The sequence below is a fragment of the Crotalus tigris genome, unplaced genomic scaffold (genome assembly GCF_016545835.1).
Source record: "Crotalus tigris isolate CLP2741 ecotype Arizona unplaced genomic scaffold, ASM1654583v1 scf7180000018432.44079421565:4894166, whole genome shotgun sequence".
Taxonomy (NCBI): Eukaryota; Metazoa; Chordata; class Lepidosauria; order Squamata; family Viperidae; genus Crotalus; species Crotalus tigris.
The window spans coordinates 3735269-3751921 of NW_024096999.1; the positions used below are offsets into that span (position 1 = coordinate 3735269).

Below are 16653 nucleotides of genomic sequence, written 5' to 3' on the forward strand. Positions count from 1 at the left end.
GTCCTTATTGCCCCGTTGTTTCTTATTTACATTTTTCTTCCTTCATATTCTACTTCTTACTAAGAATAATTCATATTATTATTATTATATATTATTATACACATATTTTCACTTTTGATCTTTCCATATTTATTCTCCTCTATTATTTCTAGTCTCCAACCAGTCATACCACTTGTTCCATGTTATATAGTACTCTGTGTCTTCCTTTTCTTTTATCTCTTTTGTTAATTTGTCCGTCTCAGCACAGTCCAGGATTTTTCTTATCATTTCTTCCTCTGATGGTATATTCTCATTTTTCCAGCACTGTGCATACGCTAATCTTGCCGCCGTTATTATATGTAAAATTAAGTACCATATTTCTTTACTATATTTTCTGTTTAAAATACCCAGCAAAAAGATCTCTGGTTTCCAGTCTAAGGGTTGGTCTATTATTTCTTCGATCCATCTTCTTATTGTAGTCCAGTATTTTTTCCCAACTGGGCATGTCCACCATAAATGATAATATGTTCCATGTACTTTTTTACATTTCCAGCATGTTGGCGAATTGTTCTGGAACATCTGGCAAACTTTGCTGGTGGAAGATGCCATCTGTAAAACATCTTCAATTTGTTTTCCTTGAATGCCGCCGACATAGTCAATTTTATATTTATTTCCTATATTTTTTTCCCATTTCTCCAATTCTATATTATATCCAAATTTTTTTGCCAATCTAATCATGATATTCTTAACTGTCTCAACCAGTGGTGGGATTCAAATATGTGAACCACCGGTTCTCTGTGTGGATGCTGCTTCCAGAAGTCCATTCTGAGCCTGGGCAACAAAAAAAATCAGCTACCAGTTCTGCCAGACTGGTGTGAACTGGCTGAATACCATCACTGGTCTCAACTGATTTTATAATTTCATGACATATTGTCAGTCCAACCAGGTAGATTGGATAGATCAGAGCAGGAACTCAACTTTACAAGAAGACTAAAGTTACTTTGACTGAGATTGACTATCATCACAGAATCTTGCCAGCCCAATTGTGCTCTACCTTCTCCTCCTCCTTAGTGTTCAGAAAATTAGGAAGGCATCTACTTGAGCCATCTTCTGGATTTTTTTAAAAAAATATATAGTTCATTCCTCTTGTCTAGGCAACAGATCCTGTGTATATTTCTGACAAGGCCATCTTCTTTACCCTCTACTTCTGCTGATACCTGCGAAGTAACAGCCAGATGCTGGAAGAGCAAGCTATATACTAATAGAAGCTTAGTAATGAGATGTCTGCAAGAAAACAATCAAGCTCAGAGAGCATCAAGGACACCAAAGTTGTCTCCTTCTCCTCCTCCTTCTCCTCTTCCTCCCATTCTCCTTCTTTTCTACACAGCAAACCCATCCCTTCTGTCATGATGATATTACATAGTTCAATAATGAAACGTCTGCAAGAAAGCAATCAAGCTCAGAGAGCACCAAAAATCCCACAATTGTCTCCTCCTCCTCCTCCTCCACTCTGCAAAACCCAACCCCTTCTGTCACTGATGCTGTTACCTAGTTGGGTAATAAAATATCTGCAAGAAAACATCCAAGCTTAGAAAGCACCAAGGACTCCACAGAAAGTTATTGTGCCATGTGGCACTTCTCAAACAATGCCAGTCTCGTACATTCATCACAAGCTGAAGAATCTCACGGTTCTACTGCTGCTACTACTACTGCTGCTGCTGCTGCTGCTGCTGCTGCTGCTGCTGCCGCTACTACTACTACAATAACAACAGCAACAACAGCAACAGCAACAGCAACAACAATAATAATAATATAGAGTTGGAAGGGACCTTGGAGGTCTTCTAGTCCAACTCCCTGCTCAGGCAGGAAACTCTACACCATTTCAGACAAATGGCTGTCTAATCTCTTCTTAAAAACTTCCAGTGTTGAAGCATTCACAACTTCTGGAAGCAAGTAGTTCCATTGATTCATTGTTCTCAGTGTGAGGAAATTTCTCCTTAGTTCCAGGTTGCTTTTCTCTTTGGTTAGTTTCCATCCATTGCTTCTTGTCTTGCCTTCTGGTGCTTTGGAGAATAGCTTGACTCCCTCTTCTTTGGGGCAGCCCCTGAGATATTGGAACTCTGCTATCATGTCCCCCCTCATCCTTCTCTTCATTAGACTAGACATACCCAATTCCAGCAACTGTTCTTTGTATGTTTTAGCCTCCAGTCCCCTGATCATCTTTGTTGCTCTTCTCTGTACTCTTTCTAGAGTCTCAACATCTTTTTTACATTGTGGTGACCAAAACTGGATGCAGTACTGTATTCCAAGATGAAACAGACCTTCCAAGCCTGAATCCTCCTTCGTGCAATCTACTCACCAGTCAGAACCTTGAGAAAGGTCAACAGAAGTCAGGTGGGAGAGCAGGAGATGTTCTAGAATGTTATTAATGAATCCAGAGTGGCAGTTGAGTCAGGCAGTTGCAGAGACAGAGGCTGCACCATTTTGGAAGATCAGACAAAATACTTTCAGGTGGAAGCGAATTGAAGGAGTAGCAACGTGAAGGGAGAGGAGGACCTCATATATTCAATCTGTCAGTCATCTCTTGGGAGGCAGTAGCTCATGCAGAAAAGAATTAAGCAGTGCAGTCACTATATAGATGGGTGAAACCAGGCTTTATCCATAGGAGGAGTGGAGTTCTCAGATTTGTGATGTTGACTCGGGGGTTTGAGAATATCTGCATAGCGTTCTACTGAACCTTTATCCCGCTGGCCAATCCTTTACAATAAGCAACCAAAAAAGGCTACTGAGAGATTTTTCTTCATCTCAGAGTTGGTTGTGGACAGGAACTCATTTCAAAAGAGGGCAGACTTGCAAAAGGCAACGTTTTGATGTGAGATAAGGGTTTATTATCTATAACATTCATCTTCAGCTTCCTCTCTACATCCATACATTCTCCTTTCCATTTCAAATTCCTGTCATCTCAGCAAGTTGGGCAGAATAGCAAATGCTTTGGTTGAAAATCTATTCTTTCGTCCTAACATTAGCTCCAGGTTTAGGGGTCTTCACCAGCCCTTAGATTTATAGCTATTTCCCCCTTTTTGCTTGCTTGCTTCTGAACATGTCCGAAGACAAGGTCCCATCCTTTTGCCTCTAGAAAATGGCAAGATCTTCTCCCAGAACGAGTGGATCAGTATGATGCAGAACAATACATTCAACATCCCAACCTTTAAGCATATTTTCTATCAAAGGGAATGAGAACTGATAGGAACAAATGTATTTTGTTGTCACTAGATATAGATGCAAAACAGGAGTTTGTGCCTGAAAGTCCCATCAAACTCTTGGCCTAGTTAGAACCTTTTGATTTAAGCTGTTCTTTAGAAGAGGAACATATGCAGAGTTGGGGAAGAGATGACTAAGAAAGACAAGAAGGCCACACAAAACAAGGGGACAGGCTTGTTTGGGCTTTCATTAAGTTATGGACTCTGGGTGCCTAGTTGCTTTGGTCTTGAAAAGAAGAGGATGGTTGTCAAATAGACTCAATCAACTATGCCCTATTGATAAATATTTGGGATCCTTCTATTTTGGCTACTGAAAAATTGACTTAATGCCTCCAAAATTAAAATGGCTTTGCAAAAATGACCTATGCCAGGTATATTTGCCTTCATCATTGACTGTTAATCTTCTGACTCCAAGCCTTCCAGCTTTTAATTTTTTTTTCTTTTTACCAAAAGGAAAACGAAAAGAAATGGCTGTTCAGAATTAACCACCTTCTCTCTTTTTTTTCCCCATAAAAGAAAAAGATGGCTAGGAACAGCAAGCTGTGGTACCTTCAGGATGACAATATGATGTTGGGACATTATCTGCCTCCCACTGATGTGAACAATACAAATATTGAAAAGACCTTCTACCAGAAATATTCACGAAGCTTAAAAACCATGATTCCGATCCGCTTAAGAGCAAGGCAAGTTGCACGTTCTCATACTCAGAATATAGCACTGAATAGTATCTCTGTGATTGGCACCTCAACTCCTGAACGAGTCAATCATCTAATTTATGAAAATCAGAGCCCTGGTTTTAGTTATTCCCATACACTGAGATAGTAGATAGTAGATAGGCAGAGTACTTAAATTACCCTCAACAACTGACATACAGTTCTTGAAAAACATCACAGGTGATCAACCTGCAAGCAAGGGGATCACAATTCTGGATTTAATTTCACTGGCCCTTGACTAATTTCAAATCTGCTTCAAATTTAGATTTGTAAGAAGGGCGATCTGCCGGTTCCTCGGGGAACCGACGAGGCAGAAGGATGAGAAGATAGAGAGGCAATAAAAAGGTCTATCAAAGATGGAGAAGGAAAGGTCACAAAAGGGGATCGCATGACACTGCATCCGTCATAAATATGAGTCAGTTGCCCGCTGTCTGAATTTTGATCATGCGATCACAGAGATGCTGCAATGGTCATAAGCATGAAAAATGGTCATACGTCACTTTTTTTCAGTGCCGTTGTAACTTCAAACAGTCACTAAATGCACGGTTGTAAGTCAAGGACAATGTACCTGTAACTTTTAAAAAAAAAAAAATCCCCCCCCCCCGTTTTCTCGGGCGTTCCCCATTCGCCAAGCCAGCTTTACATTCCTCACACAGTTTTACACTTCCCGTGGAAATTAAATGATTGGCAAGCACCGGAGAACTGTTGAGAAATAAAAGCTGGAGTGAATTAAAACGGGCCTCTGCCATTTTCGCCACTGAAAAGACAACCAGGCAGGTTGACTTCCTGGAGACAGCTATTCAATATCCAGTGAAAAGGTTAGAGAATGCTTGCTCGAAGGCTGTGGTTGCCAGGGATGAGGAAAAGGTCTCGCCAATGAATAAGTGCCAGTCAAAGAGATGAGGAGGAGAAGGACTGAGCAGGCAACGGTCCAAGGCAGAAGGCAGCTTTTGATGCCTGTAACATCTTCCCCTTCTCTCCGACTGCTGATCCCTTCTTTCTGTCTGACTTACAGGTCTGCCAAGAATCCCGTGGACAGTGCTGGACTTTTCTCATTTGCGACCTATTCTTGGTATTCCGATATAATGCTCCAAGGATACCGGCACAAAATCAATATAGATACTTTGCCTCCTCTCTCCTACTACGATAGTGCCGAACCGAATGCCAAAAGGTACGGCTGTTCTGATGCCGTTATTATTTCAAAATCCCTCTCGACCCACCCACCCCAATCTTCCTGGAGAGCAGGAGGTGGCCCTCGTTTGCATTCGTTGAACTTTGATGATAATAAACCTAATAAGGCGGTTGTTTGTAAGAAAATAACAGGGCTGGAGGCGTCCTGCTACTCCTTTCCTAAAAGGAGAAGGAAAACAGGGCAGTGGGCCAAGCAAGACCCTGTAATTTCTACAAGATTTCGGCTGCAGGTGGAAAGTGATTGTCCTGACGTAAGTCTTCTTTGCAGACATTCTCTGGGGAAGGTGTGCATTAAGAAGAGATGGGACAACCCTTTGTCTGAAATGGTGTAGGACAGTGGTTCTCAACCTGTGGGTCGGGACCCCATTTGGGGCTGAACGACCATTTCACGGGGGTCGCCAAACAACGCAGTCCGCCATTTTTCCCCCCTTTTCCTTAGCTGTGCTGCTCCCTTTTATTCTATTGGCTTTTGAAAGCCAATAGAATAGGCTCTCTTGAATAGAGTCTAATTCTATTGGCTTTCAAAAGCCAATAGGAATTGTCCAGGCTGTCTCTACCCTGCTGAGCCCGCCAAAAGTCCCATTCTGCAAACGGTGCTGCACCAGTTGAGTAGTCCTCGACTTACGACCGGTTGGGGGTCGCGGCATTAAAAGAGTTGAGAACCACTGGTGTAGGGTTTTCCTGCCTGAGCAGGGGGTTGGACTAGATGACCTCCAAGGTCTCTCCCAACTCTGTTATTCACTGCAAAGTGTAAGACCAGTGAAATAATAAGCAGTGGAGTATTAAAAAACCCAACTTTCAGATAAGGCATTGGCAAAGCCTTGACTGATGCTTATCCAATTCTAGACTTATTCAAGTCTGCTTAAAGCAAGATACCCCATTATAACTTCTCAGTTTTTTATCTTCTGTAATAATGAATTGACACCAGTGGTTTTCAGAAGCGCGGGCATTGGAAGAAATATGTAACATGAGTCGTTTGCTTTTTTTTTCTTTTCTTTTACAGATTTCGACTCCTTTGGGAAGCTGAGGTTGCCAAAGTCGGACTTGAGAAAGCTTCTTTAGGCAAAGTGTTCTTTCAATTTCAAAGGACAAGGATTTTCATGGACATAATTGCTAATATTTTTTATGCCATTTTTGGTGTTTTGGGGCCAGTGAGTAACCTGGAAGTACATGTTGAGAGCTGACACAGATAACCTTTCACCATATTTGAGCAGAGAATTTGATGGGGGTGATTTCTCAAAATTTCTCCAGGGGGAAGGAGGACATTTCAAACCCTTGTTTGAGGCAGAACGTTTGATAAATCCACCCCCTCAGTCGAAAGGCTACCCTGGAGTGTTTTCTGACCTTCTTCTTTGGGATGGAAAGAATATGGAGGAAGCCAGAGAGGGCGTGATGGGGCAACTTGGGAGGGCCAACTCGCCACGGCCAACTTGCCATGCCGACTTGGTGTGGCCAACTCAAAGAGGGACAATTCAACAATTAAATTTCAGTATTTAAAATAATTTTTAAAAACCACTTTTGTCATTCACATTTCATTTTGTCCCTCCTTTTCCAGCCTTTCTTTAATTATTCTATTCCACCGTTTCTTCAATAAGAGTGTAACTCTTGTCCTGCAGCAAGTCCATGGTGAATTGGCCATGGAGAGAGAGAGAGAGAGAGAGAGAGAGAGAGAGAGAGAGAGAGAGAGAGAGAGAGAGAGAGAGAGAGAGAGAGAGAGAGAGAGAGAGAGAGTTGTCTCTAAGATGAGAGAGAAAGAAGGATAGAGAGGAGAGAGACAGAGAAAGAAGAAAGAAGAGAGAGGAGTGAGAGAGAAGAGAAGTGTCTCTAAGAGGAGAGAGAAAGAGAGAAAAAAGAGAGAAGAGAGGGAAGAGAGAGGAGAAAGTTGTCTCTAAGAGGAGAGAGAGAGAGAGAAGAGACAGAAAGAAGAGAGAAGAGAGAGAAAAGAGAGGAGAGAGGTGTCTCTAAGAGGACAGAGAAAGAAAGAGAGAGAGAAGAAAGAGAGAGACAGAGACACAGAGAGAAAGAGAGACAGACAGAGAGAGACAGAGAGACAGAAAGAGAGAGACAGAGAGGGAGAGAGACAGACAGAGAGAGAGACAGAGAGGGAGAGAGAGAGAGAGAGAGAGAGACAGAGACAGAGAGAGAGAGACAGAGGGAGAGAGAGAGAGAGAAAGAGAGAGAAGCAGAGAGAGCGAGAGAGAGAGAAAGAGACAGAGAGAGAGAGAGACAGAGAGAGAAAGAAAGAGAGAGACAGAGACAAAGACACAGAGACAGAGACAGAGAGAGGGAGAGAGACAGAGAGAGAGAGAAAGAGAGAGAGAGACAGAGACAGAGACATAGAGAGAGACAGAGAGAGAGAGAAAGAGAGAGACAGAGACAGAGAGACAGACAGAGAGAGAAAAAGAGAGACAGAGAGAAAGAGAGACAGACAGAGAGACAGACACAGAGAGACACAGAGAGACACAGAGAGGGAGAGAGAGAGAGACAGAGACAGAGAGAGAGAAAGAGAGACAGAGAGAAAGAGAGACAGACAGAGAGGGACAGACACAGAGAGACAGAGAGAGAGACAGAGAGACAGAGACAGAGACAGAGAGTGACACAGAGGGAGAGAGACACAGAGAGAGACAGAGAGAGAGACAGAGAGAAAGAGAGAGACAGAGAGAAAGAGAGAGAGAGAGAGAGAGACAGAGAGACAGAGAGAGAGAGAGAGAGAGAGAGAGAGAGAGAGACAGAGAGAGACAGAGAGAGAGAGAGAGAAACAGAGAGAGAGAAAGAGAGAGAGAGAGAAAGAAAAAGAGAGAGAGGCAGTATTGAATTATATCAACCACTTAAAAATATATATCAACTTAACAATACACATTTCCCCCCCCCAAAAAAATATTTTTATGGTTTTGTTTGTTTTTGCAGACCCTGATCTTCCATAACATCCTCCAGTACAGTGACAAAGATTCAAAGGACTTGGTGGAGGGTGTGGGCCTCTGCATGGCTCTTTTTTTCACTGAATTTTCAAAAGTTGTGTTGTGGTCATTGACATGGGCTATCAACTATCGCACGGCTGTCAGGGTAAAAGTTGCCGTGACAACTGTTGCTTTTGAGAACCTGCTAGCTTGTAAGTCCTTGAAACACACATCTTTAGGCACAGTAAGTCTTTGAGATCGCACCCTCATCTGATTTCCTAGAAATATTTAATTTGCAAAATGTACTCAGTGGCTGGTTTTCTGCAGGAGATGTTATGAGCTTCTGATTAATGGCTGGAGCCAACAATGATTGCTAATCATGATACAATGCGGTATCTTTAGAATCTAACGTAAGAAATAACAGCTAAAGAGGACAATGCAATGGCCTTTTACAGCTTCCCAACATCTTCTTGGTTATTGTGCAGAACTAAAAATGATGGACTAGAAAGCCTTTTGTTGTGATCCTCCAGGACTCTTAATGTTCTCATGATATCTCCATTTTTTATATTAAGCTAGGAGAACTTCTCTAAGTAGCCACATATGTGTGTGAATACTGCAAGCTCACAGAGAAGGACAAGATAAAACCTGCAACTGTTTAGTACTTGGGATTTCATGTCCCCTTTGACATGTTAACAATTCCTGTAAATCCACAATTGCTTCATTTTTATAAATAGAACAAACCAAATCCAGGTTACTAATTGAATTATTCCAGATGAAATTAACCTAGAGCTAAGCCCTTAATCCCATATTCCATTGATTTCAATAACAATAGAATAGAAGAATATCCTTTGTTGGAATATTCTTCATTGGCCAAGTGTGAGAAATTTGTCTCTGGTGCATAAACTCTCAGTGTACATACAACAACAAAGTAATAAATCATAAGATACCAACAGGAGAAGGTAATAGGAAAAATGAGAAGGATAATAGCAGGGGTCTTCAAACTTGGCCCTTTTATGACTTGTGGACGTCAACTCCCAGAATTCCTCAGCCAGGCACGTGTGACTGGCTGAGGAATTCTGGGAGTTGACGTCCACAAGTCATAAAAGGGCCAAGTCTGAAGACCCCTGATAATAGTAGTTCTAGTAATTATCGTCATATTATTTTCATATCACTTATTGTTATATTCTCATTATATTATTGTCACGTAGCAATTGTCACATATTCTATTCTATTCTATTCTATTCTATTCTATTCTATTCTATTCTATTCTACTCTATGATTCTGTTCTATTCTGTTCCATAATTCTATTCTATTCTATTTTATTCCATTCCATTCCATTCCATTCCATTCCATTCCATTCCATTCCATTCTATTCTATTCTATTCTATTCTATTCTATTCTATTCTATTCTATTCTATTCTATTCTATATTCCTATTCCTATTCCTATTCCTATTCTATTCTATTCTATTCTATTCTATTCTATTCTATTCTATTCTATTCTATTCTGTTGTCTTTAGGTTGACATCCTTGAAGTATGAATTGGCCAGCCTGATCCTGACATTAACTGTGATTGACTGTGATTTGGAAAGCTTTCAATGCAAGATCATTTCTGACCAGTTTCTTCATTGTCTTTCAGTTGATTAATTTCTTAGCCAGTGATGGTTTTCGGATATTCGAAGCTGCCTTGTTTGGCCCAATGCCCATGACCGCACCCCTTTTGATTGTTGTTTGCACCATCTATTCTTGTGCCCTCCTTGGTCCAACGGCACTCATAGGAACATTCATTTATGCCGCATTTATACCATTACAGGTGAAACTTTTTCCATAAATATATGTGTGTGTGTGTGTGTGTGTGTGTGTGTGTGTGTGTGTATGTATAATATAATGTTTTTACTCAGAAGATCTCTTCTACTGTTCTCTCTCTGTGTTATTAAAATAACAAACCACCCCCTCCCATTTTAAGGAAGTTGTTGGTGCAACTAGATGTGTAAAGTGTAAAGTGTTTTGGTTTTAAGCGTTTTGCTTCCTTGCAGAGACCTTGCAGGTTCCTTTCTACTGAGATTTTACTAAAACTCTGGGACTTCTGCAAATTTTATAGACCAAATCCATTGATACTGCTCTATACATGAGCAATGCCAGTGTGAATATTTAAGTAATAATACAGATAGCCCTCTACTTACAACAGTTCTTTTAGTGACCGTTCAAAGTTACTGAACTTTGAAACTGAAAAAAGTAGCTTAGGACCATTTTTTTCACGACTTTTGTAGCTTCCCCATAATCATGTGATCAAAATTCAGATGCTTGGCAAACTGGTTCATATTTATGACTGTTGTTGTGTCTCAAGGTTGTGCGATTCCCCCCCTTTTTTATTGAAAAGTTTTATAAAAATTACAGTATACACCCCAAAACCCACCCACCCTAAACCCCCCCTCCCTCCCCTACTTCCCAGAGCTGAGTACAGGGTTACAAATATAATAATCAAACTCTAACGAACATTAACCAACTATATAAATAACCAAGTCCATAATGCGCTTTAACTCCCCTTTAACATAGATATAAACAAATTAAAAATAAACATAATAATATAAACAAGTCAATACTATTAAACAATACAATATCCAAATTGTTAACAATACTAATACTAAAAATAATAATACAACTAATAAAAATTCTACTATAATAAAGTAATAATAATAATAATACTCTAAAATTTACTCATAAACTAGATGGAATTTTTTAGTCCCATATTTATTCTGAATATAATCTATCCATCTTCTCCAGACCGAAATGTATCTTTCTTGTGAATGATCCTTCAAGTAAGCAGAAATTTTCGCCATTTCTGCTAAATTTGACACTTTAAGCGTCCATTCTTCTATAGTAGGCAAATAATCCTTCTTCCAATATTGCCCTACCAATAACCTTGCAGCTGTTATCAAATTCAACATCAAGTTAATTTCTTTAACATCACAATCTACAATAACACCCAATAAAAATAATTGTGGAGTAAACTTTATCTTTCTCCTAAAAATCTTTTGAATGTTCCACCAAATCTTAATCCAAAAAGCTTTTATATTTCTACAAGTCCACCAGATATGAAAATAAGTAGCATCCAAGCTACCGCATCTCCAACATTTGGGCTATAAATTAGGATCCATACAAGACAACTTTTTAGGATCACAAATGCCATTTGTGATCTTCTGACAAGCGGAGTCAATGGGGGAAGCCAGGTTCACTTAACAACCAGGTTACTTATCAACTGCAGTGATTCGCTTAACCACCAAGGCAAGACAGGTCATAAAATGGGGCAAAACTCACTGAACTGATGTCTCACTTAACAACAGAAATTTTGGGCTCCATTGTGGTCGTAAGTTGAGGACTACCTGTTGTTACAGCTTAAATCTGAACAACAGAAGGGATAGCTATGGTTATGAAGACTGTTTAGTGTCATGGTTCCGACAGATGAAACTCTTCAAAGAACTTTGAGGCATTGTTTACCTTAAAGAATCTTTATTAGAGAACCATAGCATCGGCACTAACACAATCGAAGTCAAAAACTGGATTCCCCTCCCCTGAGCGCATAGTATCAAAGCACAATTCCGTCCTCCAATTAGCAGTCATAAATCGCATTCTCCAATTAGTTTGAAATGCAGGCTTTCCCTCTATTTCTCCAGCCCACCAATTCTTATCATCTCTTATTTCAATAACCTTGATTCACGCACTAGGTCCAGTATTGTTATGTCTGGCTAAACTCTCGTGCACTTTCCTCCCCCCACCCCAGCATCATCTAACTCTAACTCTAAGAGTAAAACATAAGAAGAAAATGGTTGCATCTCCAACTGTTGTCAAAGCAAAACATCCAATGCTAGTAGCATTGACATTTAGTCCTCTGCCATGGGTTTAGCTGTCAGCCATGTATGAAATCTCTTTTCCCTTGCAGATGTTGATGGCCAAATTAACTTCTGTTTTTCGAAGAAGATCTGTTGTGATGACTGACAGACGTGTGCAAATCACGAATGAGATTTTGATGTCCATTAAGCTAATCAAAATGTATGCCTGGGAAAAATCTTTTGCAAAAATTATCACAGGTACCTGGAGTGGGGAGGTGACTACTCTAGTTCTTCCCTGTTTCAGTGGAATGCTTTAACTAGCTCATTCTTACCCCAATTTTTATGATTCACCTCTAATCGAAGGTGCATAGGGTATAATTTGCAAAATTATAGACCATTGTCTAGAAAGATATGTGATTTGTCACTTGGCTCCACGTCATTACAGGATGGATGATGTCTTTTACCTTTTGCAGGCATCAGGGAAACAGAAAGAAGAATACTGGAAAAGGCAGGATATGTCCAAAGCGTGAACTCTGCCCTGACGCCAGTCGTTTCTACTCTAACCATAGTTATGCTGTTTTGCTTCCATACCTTGTTAAAGCGTGAATTATCAGCTGCTGTTGTAAGATGATACTTCTGTTTCTTAGTTGTTCCACTGTCTTTATGATAGCCATCAGTTCCTCACCAAGATAATACCAGAATGTCAGATCAACTTTCCTAGGAATAGAATCAAGATCACATGAAGTGTTAGTGCTGCTTTACAATGCCTTGGTAAGGCCACACTTGGAATGCTGCATCCAGTTTTGGTCTCCACAATATAAAAAATAGAATAGAATAGAGTAGAGCAGAGCAGAGCAGAACAGAACAGAACAGAACAGAATAGAATAGAATAGAATAATGATAGAATAGAATAGAGTAGAGTAGAGTAGAATAGGATAGAATAGAATAGAATAATGATAGAATTTAGAATAGAATAGAATAGAATAGAATAGAATAGAATGGGACCCTGGAGGTCATCTAGCCCAGCCCCCTGCTCAAGCAGGAGCACCTAACACCAGGGATAGGCAACCTTGGCTCTTTTATGACTCGTGGACTTCAACTCCCAGAATGGCTCAGCTTGGAAACCTCTCCCTTTCCCCTCAGCATGGCTGGCTCAGGAATTCTGGGAGTTGAAGTTGACGAGTCATAAAAGAGCCACGGTTGCCTACCCCTGACCTACACTATGTTGAGACTGGAGGTTAAAACATATGAAGAACAGTTGCAGGAACTGGACATGTTTACAACCATTGAAGAATCCTTGTGGTCACGTGATCAAAATTCAGGCACTTGGCAACTGGCTCATAAGTCAATGGAGCAGCCACCTTCCCTTTACAAGCCTGTTACTCAATGAACAACTGGAGCGGCAAGAAAAGTCACGAAATGGAGCCAAACTCAGTTAACCACTGTCTCGCTTAGCTAACCTGGGGCTCGGTTGTGGCTGTGAGTCAAGGACTACCTGCAATATCCTAGTAGTTTTTGCCAATTCCTGCTGACTTCTGAGACTAATTTAAGACTGAATAGCTGGCAGTATGGAGAGTCCTGCACCAAGTTGGGGTAATCTGTGATACCAAATTAGGAAAGAGAAACGTGGGGATTGAAAGTTAGAAACTCTAAAAGTCTGACTCTCCTGGATGTATCCCCCTCCCATCTGATACTCCTTTAATTCCTTCTCTTTTACAGGCCTTCAGTGTGATTTCAGTGTTTAATACCATGAGGTTTTCAATTGCCATTTTGCCATTTTCCGTGAAATCCACGGCAGAAGCCAATGTTGCCTTAAAAAGGCTGAAGGTAAAAAATAGTGGGGTTTGGGGGGGAGGGGAAAAAAAAACTATTACAGATATTTTGGGATATTTAAGCAAGTTCACAAAAAAGAATGCCCTGTGCCAGTTACAGAATACACTAGTTTCCTGCATTAGATCAATGTCCTTTAATCTATTCTTCTTCAGTTCAGAGAATCTCCATAGACGGAACGCCCAAGATTGACAAGATTAGGCTAATGTTTCCATCAAAAATACATTGATATGGCTTAGAATTTGTTTCTTCTCTTGTAGAAAATTCTCACTATGAAAACGCCTTCTGCATATGTGACAACCTTGCAGGGCTCCCTATATGCGGTGGTGCTGAAAGACGTCACCATGTCTTGGGAAAGTGCTTCCAGTGAACACCACACCAAAACTGTTAAAGAAAGACATCTGACTGGGAAAAGGGTCTGCAAATCCCCTCCCAGGGTACACCCAGTCATTTCTGATTCAGAGATATCAATTGTTGACAGGGATATTGACATCAGCTTTGTCCTGCAGAATATAAGTTTTACAGTAGAGAAAGTAAGTACAGGTGTCAGAATCCAATTATACTTCATCTCCGGTTATCAATTATAGAAAACCCCATTTCTGCCCTCTCTGGATTCTGTCATACAAGAAAGGGAAGGGGGTGAACAAAGGGGCTTTATGTCCCTCACTTCCTTCGGTACAACTGCAAAGGGATTGAATGTGGATAGCACCAAAAGGCCTTATTATAACAAAGGAGGCTATTTACCTTTCATGTAGTTTTCTCTGAAGTCTCCATCCAGCCGGCAGAAAGGAAAAGGGGGTGGGATTGTGATGCCTGAAACTGTCACTGGAAGAGGGGGGTGATTGGGTGGGACTACTGGGGAACCCCTTAAAACCTCGAATGGGAGAGCTTGGACCCCAAGTCCTGTCTAGAACGCCTGCAATCATTTTCTCTTAATCAAGGATTCCTGTTGGAAGAATTATTCCAAGAGTTCTATCTTCTTAAGATGCAAAGTGGGGTGGGTCCTTACAACAGGAGAACAATAATATTTAAACCAAAATCAACCTGGTGATAATTTACGTTAAGATGTTAAGATTTGGTCCGGGTATAAACAGCCACAGATCCATAATATAGCCTGCCTTCCATAGAAGACTTGTATATTATGTGGGTTAGAAGGAGGGCTGAGAAATTATCTACAGACCCCTTCACATCCTAGACATAAATTGTTTCAACTTCTCCCCTCGCTCTAGGTCATTGCATGCCAACACAACTAGACACAAAGAGTTTTTTTTTCCCTTGTGCCATCACTCTGCTGAACACCTAATTCCCACAGTATTGTCTTATGTCTATTTACATGTTGTATTGTATTATTATTATTATTCCTTGAGAAGAAAGCTATGGCAAATCTAGACAGCATACTAAAAAGCAGAGGCATCACCCTGCCAACAAAAGTACGTATAGTCAAGGCCATGGTTTTCCCAGTTGCAATGTATGACCATAAGAAAGGCTGAGCGACAAAGAATTGAGGCCTTTGAACTATGGGGCTGGAGAAAACTTCTGCGTGTCCCCTGGAGTGTAAGGCGATCAAACCGGTCAGTCCTAGAGGAGATCAACCCCGACTGCTCTTTAGAAGGCCAGATCTTGAAGTTGAAACTCAAGTACTTTGGCCACCTAATAAGAAGGAAGGACTCACTGGAGAAGAGCCTGATGCTGGGAAAGATGGAGGGCAAGAGAAGAAGGGGACGACAGAGAAGGAGGTGGCTGGATGGAGTCACTGAAGCAGTAGGAGTGAGCTTAAATGGACTCCAGAAGATGGTAGAGGACAGGAAGGCCTGGAGGATCATCATCATCATCATCATCATTATTATCCTTCTCCTTTTCTCTACTACCCTGTCTTATTGGTATCATTATTAAGATTATTACTCTGTTGTTTTGCATGTACACAGACAGCTTCTGCACCAGAGATAAATTCCTTGTGTGTCAAATGACACTTGGCCAAATAAAATATTCTAATTCTAAAGTATTCTAATTCTATTGCCATGTGTAAATTATACTCATTTTTTTTCCTTCCCAGGGCAAAGTTTTGGGGATTTGTGGCAATGTGGGAAGCGGAAAGACTTCACTCCTCAAAGCAGTATTAGGACAAGTATGTAAATGTCTACAACTTTCTCAGTTCATCTCTAATGCAATATTTTACGATATTTTACAATAACATGGCTCTTTTCCTTTACTATGCTATGCTGATCAAGTCAAAACTTCAGTATTCTGTGATGGCCAAAGGTAGACCCATAGAACATGAACTATACATCACTCTGTTAATATGTTGAACTTCTCAGCTCTTATGGCTAGTGCATGCCAACATTAGGGTGTTGGTTGCAGGTGTTTTACTATTTGTTTAAACCAGGGGTCTTCAAATTTGGCAACTTTAAGGCTTGTGGACTTCAATTCCCAGAATTCCTCAGCCAGCCAGGAATTCTGGGAGTTGAAGTCTACAAGTCTTAAAGTTGCCGAGTTTGAAGACCCCTGGTTTAAACAGAGGAAGCAGATCTGAAAATTTATGCATTTGCTCTCTAAATCTGTATACAAATTGCATTTCGGTGCATTAAAATGTCCAGGATGGAGCCTTGAGCCATTTAGAAAAATGGCTACTCCAATGGATGGTCAATCTTCAGGTTGCATATAAATATAACAGGTCCTGATCAGACAGTATTTGCAAAGATCAGGTTTCGTAAGATGTAGAAAAGTTTGTAGAATTAAACGTTTATTTAATTGCGAACTGTGGGAGGGAATTGCGCTGCACAGGCTAAATCAAGGTGCAGAAAATTCAATCTCTACATTTATTCTTGGTGTAGGAGACACAATAAAATCTTTCCCCAATTGTAATACAAAAACTACAATAAGAACAAAGAAATAATCACTTCCACTTCATTACATAAGGCCCAAATTTAGAGACTGGAATTAATGTCTCATTTGGCC

General features: G+C 40.5%; 1 protein-coding gene across 3 annotated transcripts in view; it reads left to right on the plus strand.

Annotated features, from left to right (window-relative positions):
- Positions 1 to 2436: 2436 nt before the first annotated feature.
- Positions 2437 to 16653, plus strand: part of LOC120312133 (multidrug resistance-associated protein 9-like) — a 50622-nt gene continuing 36405 nt past the window's right edge. For 2 of the 3 annotated variants that reach the window (XR_005557797.1, XM_039352444.1), the window contains exons 1-11: positions 2437 to 2490; positions 3756 to 3922; positions 4968 to 5123; positions 6147 to 6294; positions 8051 to 8284; positions 9678 to 9851; positions 11979 to 12126; positions 12342 to 12490; positions 13588 to 13695; positions 13959 to 14231; positions 15752 to 15823. Coding sequence is in view for 2 of the 3 variants with exons in the window: in XM_039352444.1 (XP_039208378.1) it covers positions 3762 to 3922; positions 4968 to 5123; positions 6147 to 6294; positions 8051 to 8284; positions 9678 to 9851; positions 11979 to 12126; positions 12342 to 12490; positions 13588 to 13695; positions 13959 to 14231; positions 15752 to 15823 (1623 nt within the window). In the remaining variant the exon portion in view is untranslated. Of the gene's footprint in view, positions 2552 to 3755; positions 3923 to 4967; positions 5124 to 6146; positions 6295 to 8050; positions 8285 to 9677; positions 9852 to 11978; positions 12127 to 12341; positions 12491 to 13587; positions 13696 to 13958; positions 14232 to 15751; positions 15824 to 16653 lie in introns of all 3 variants that reach the window. The other variant, XM_039352445.1, reaches the window with a different exon arrangement.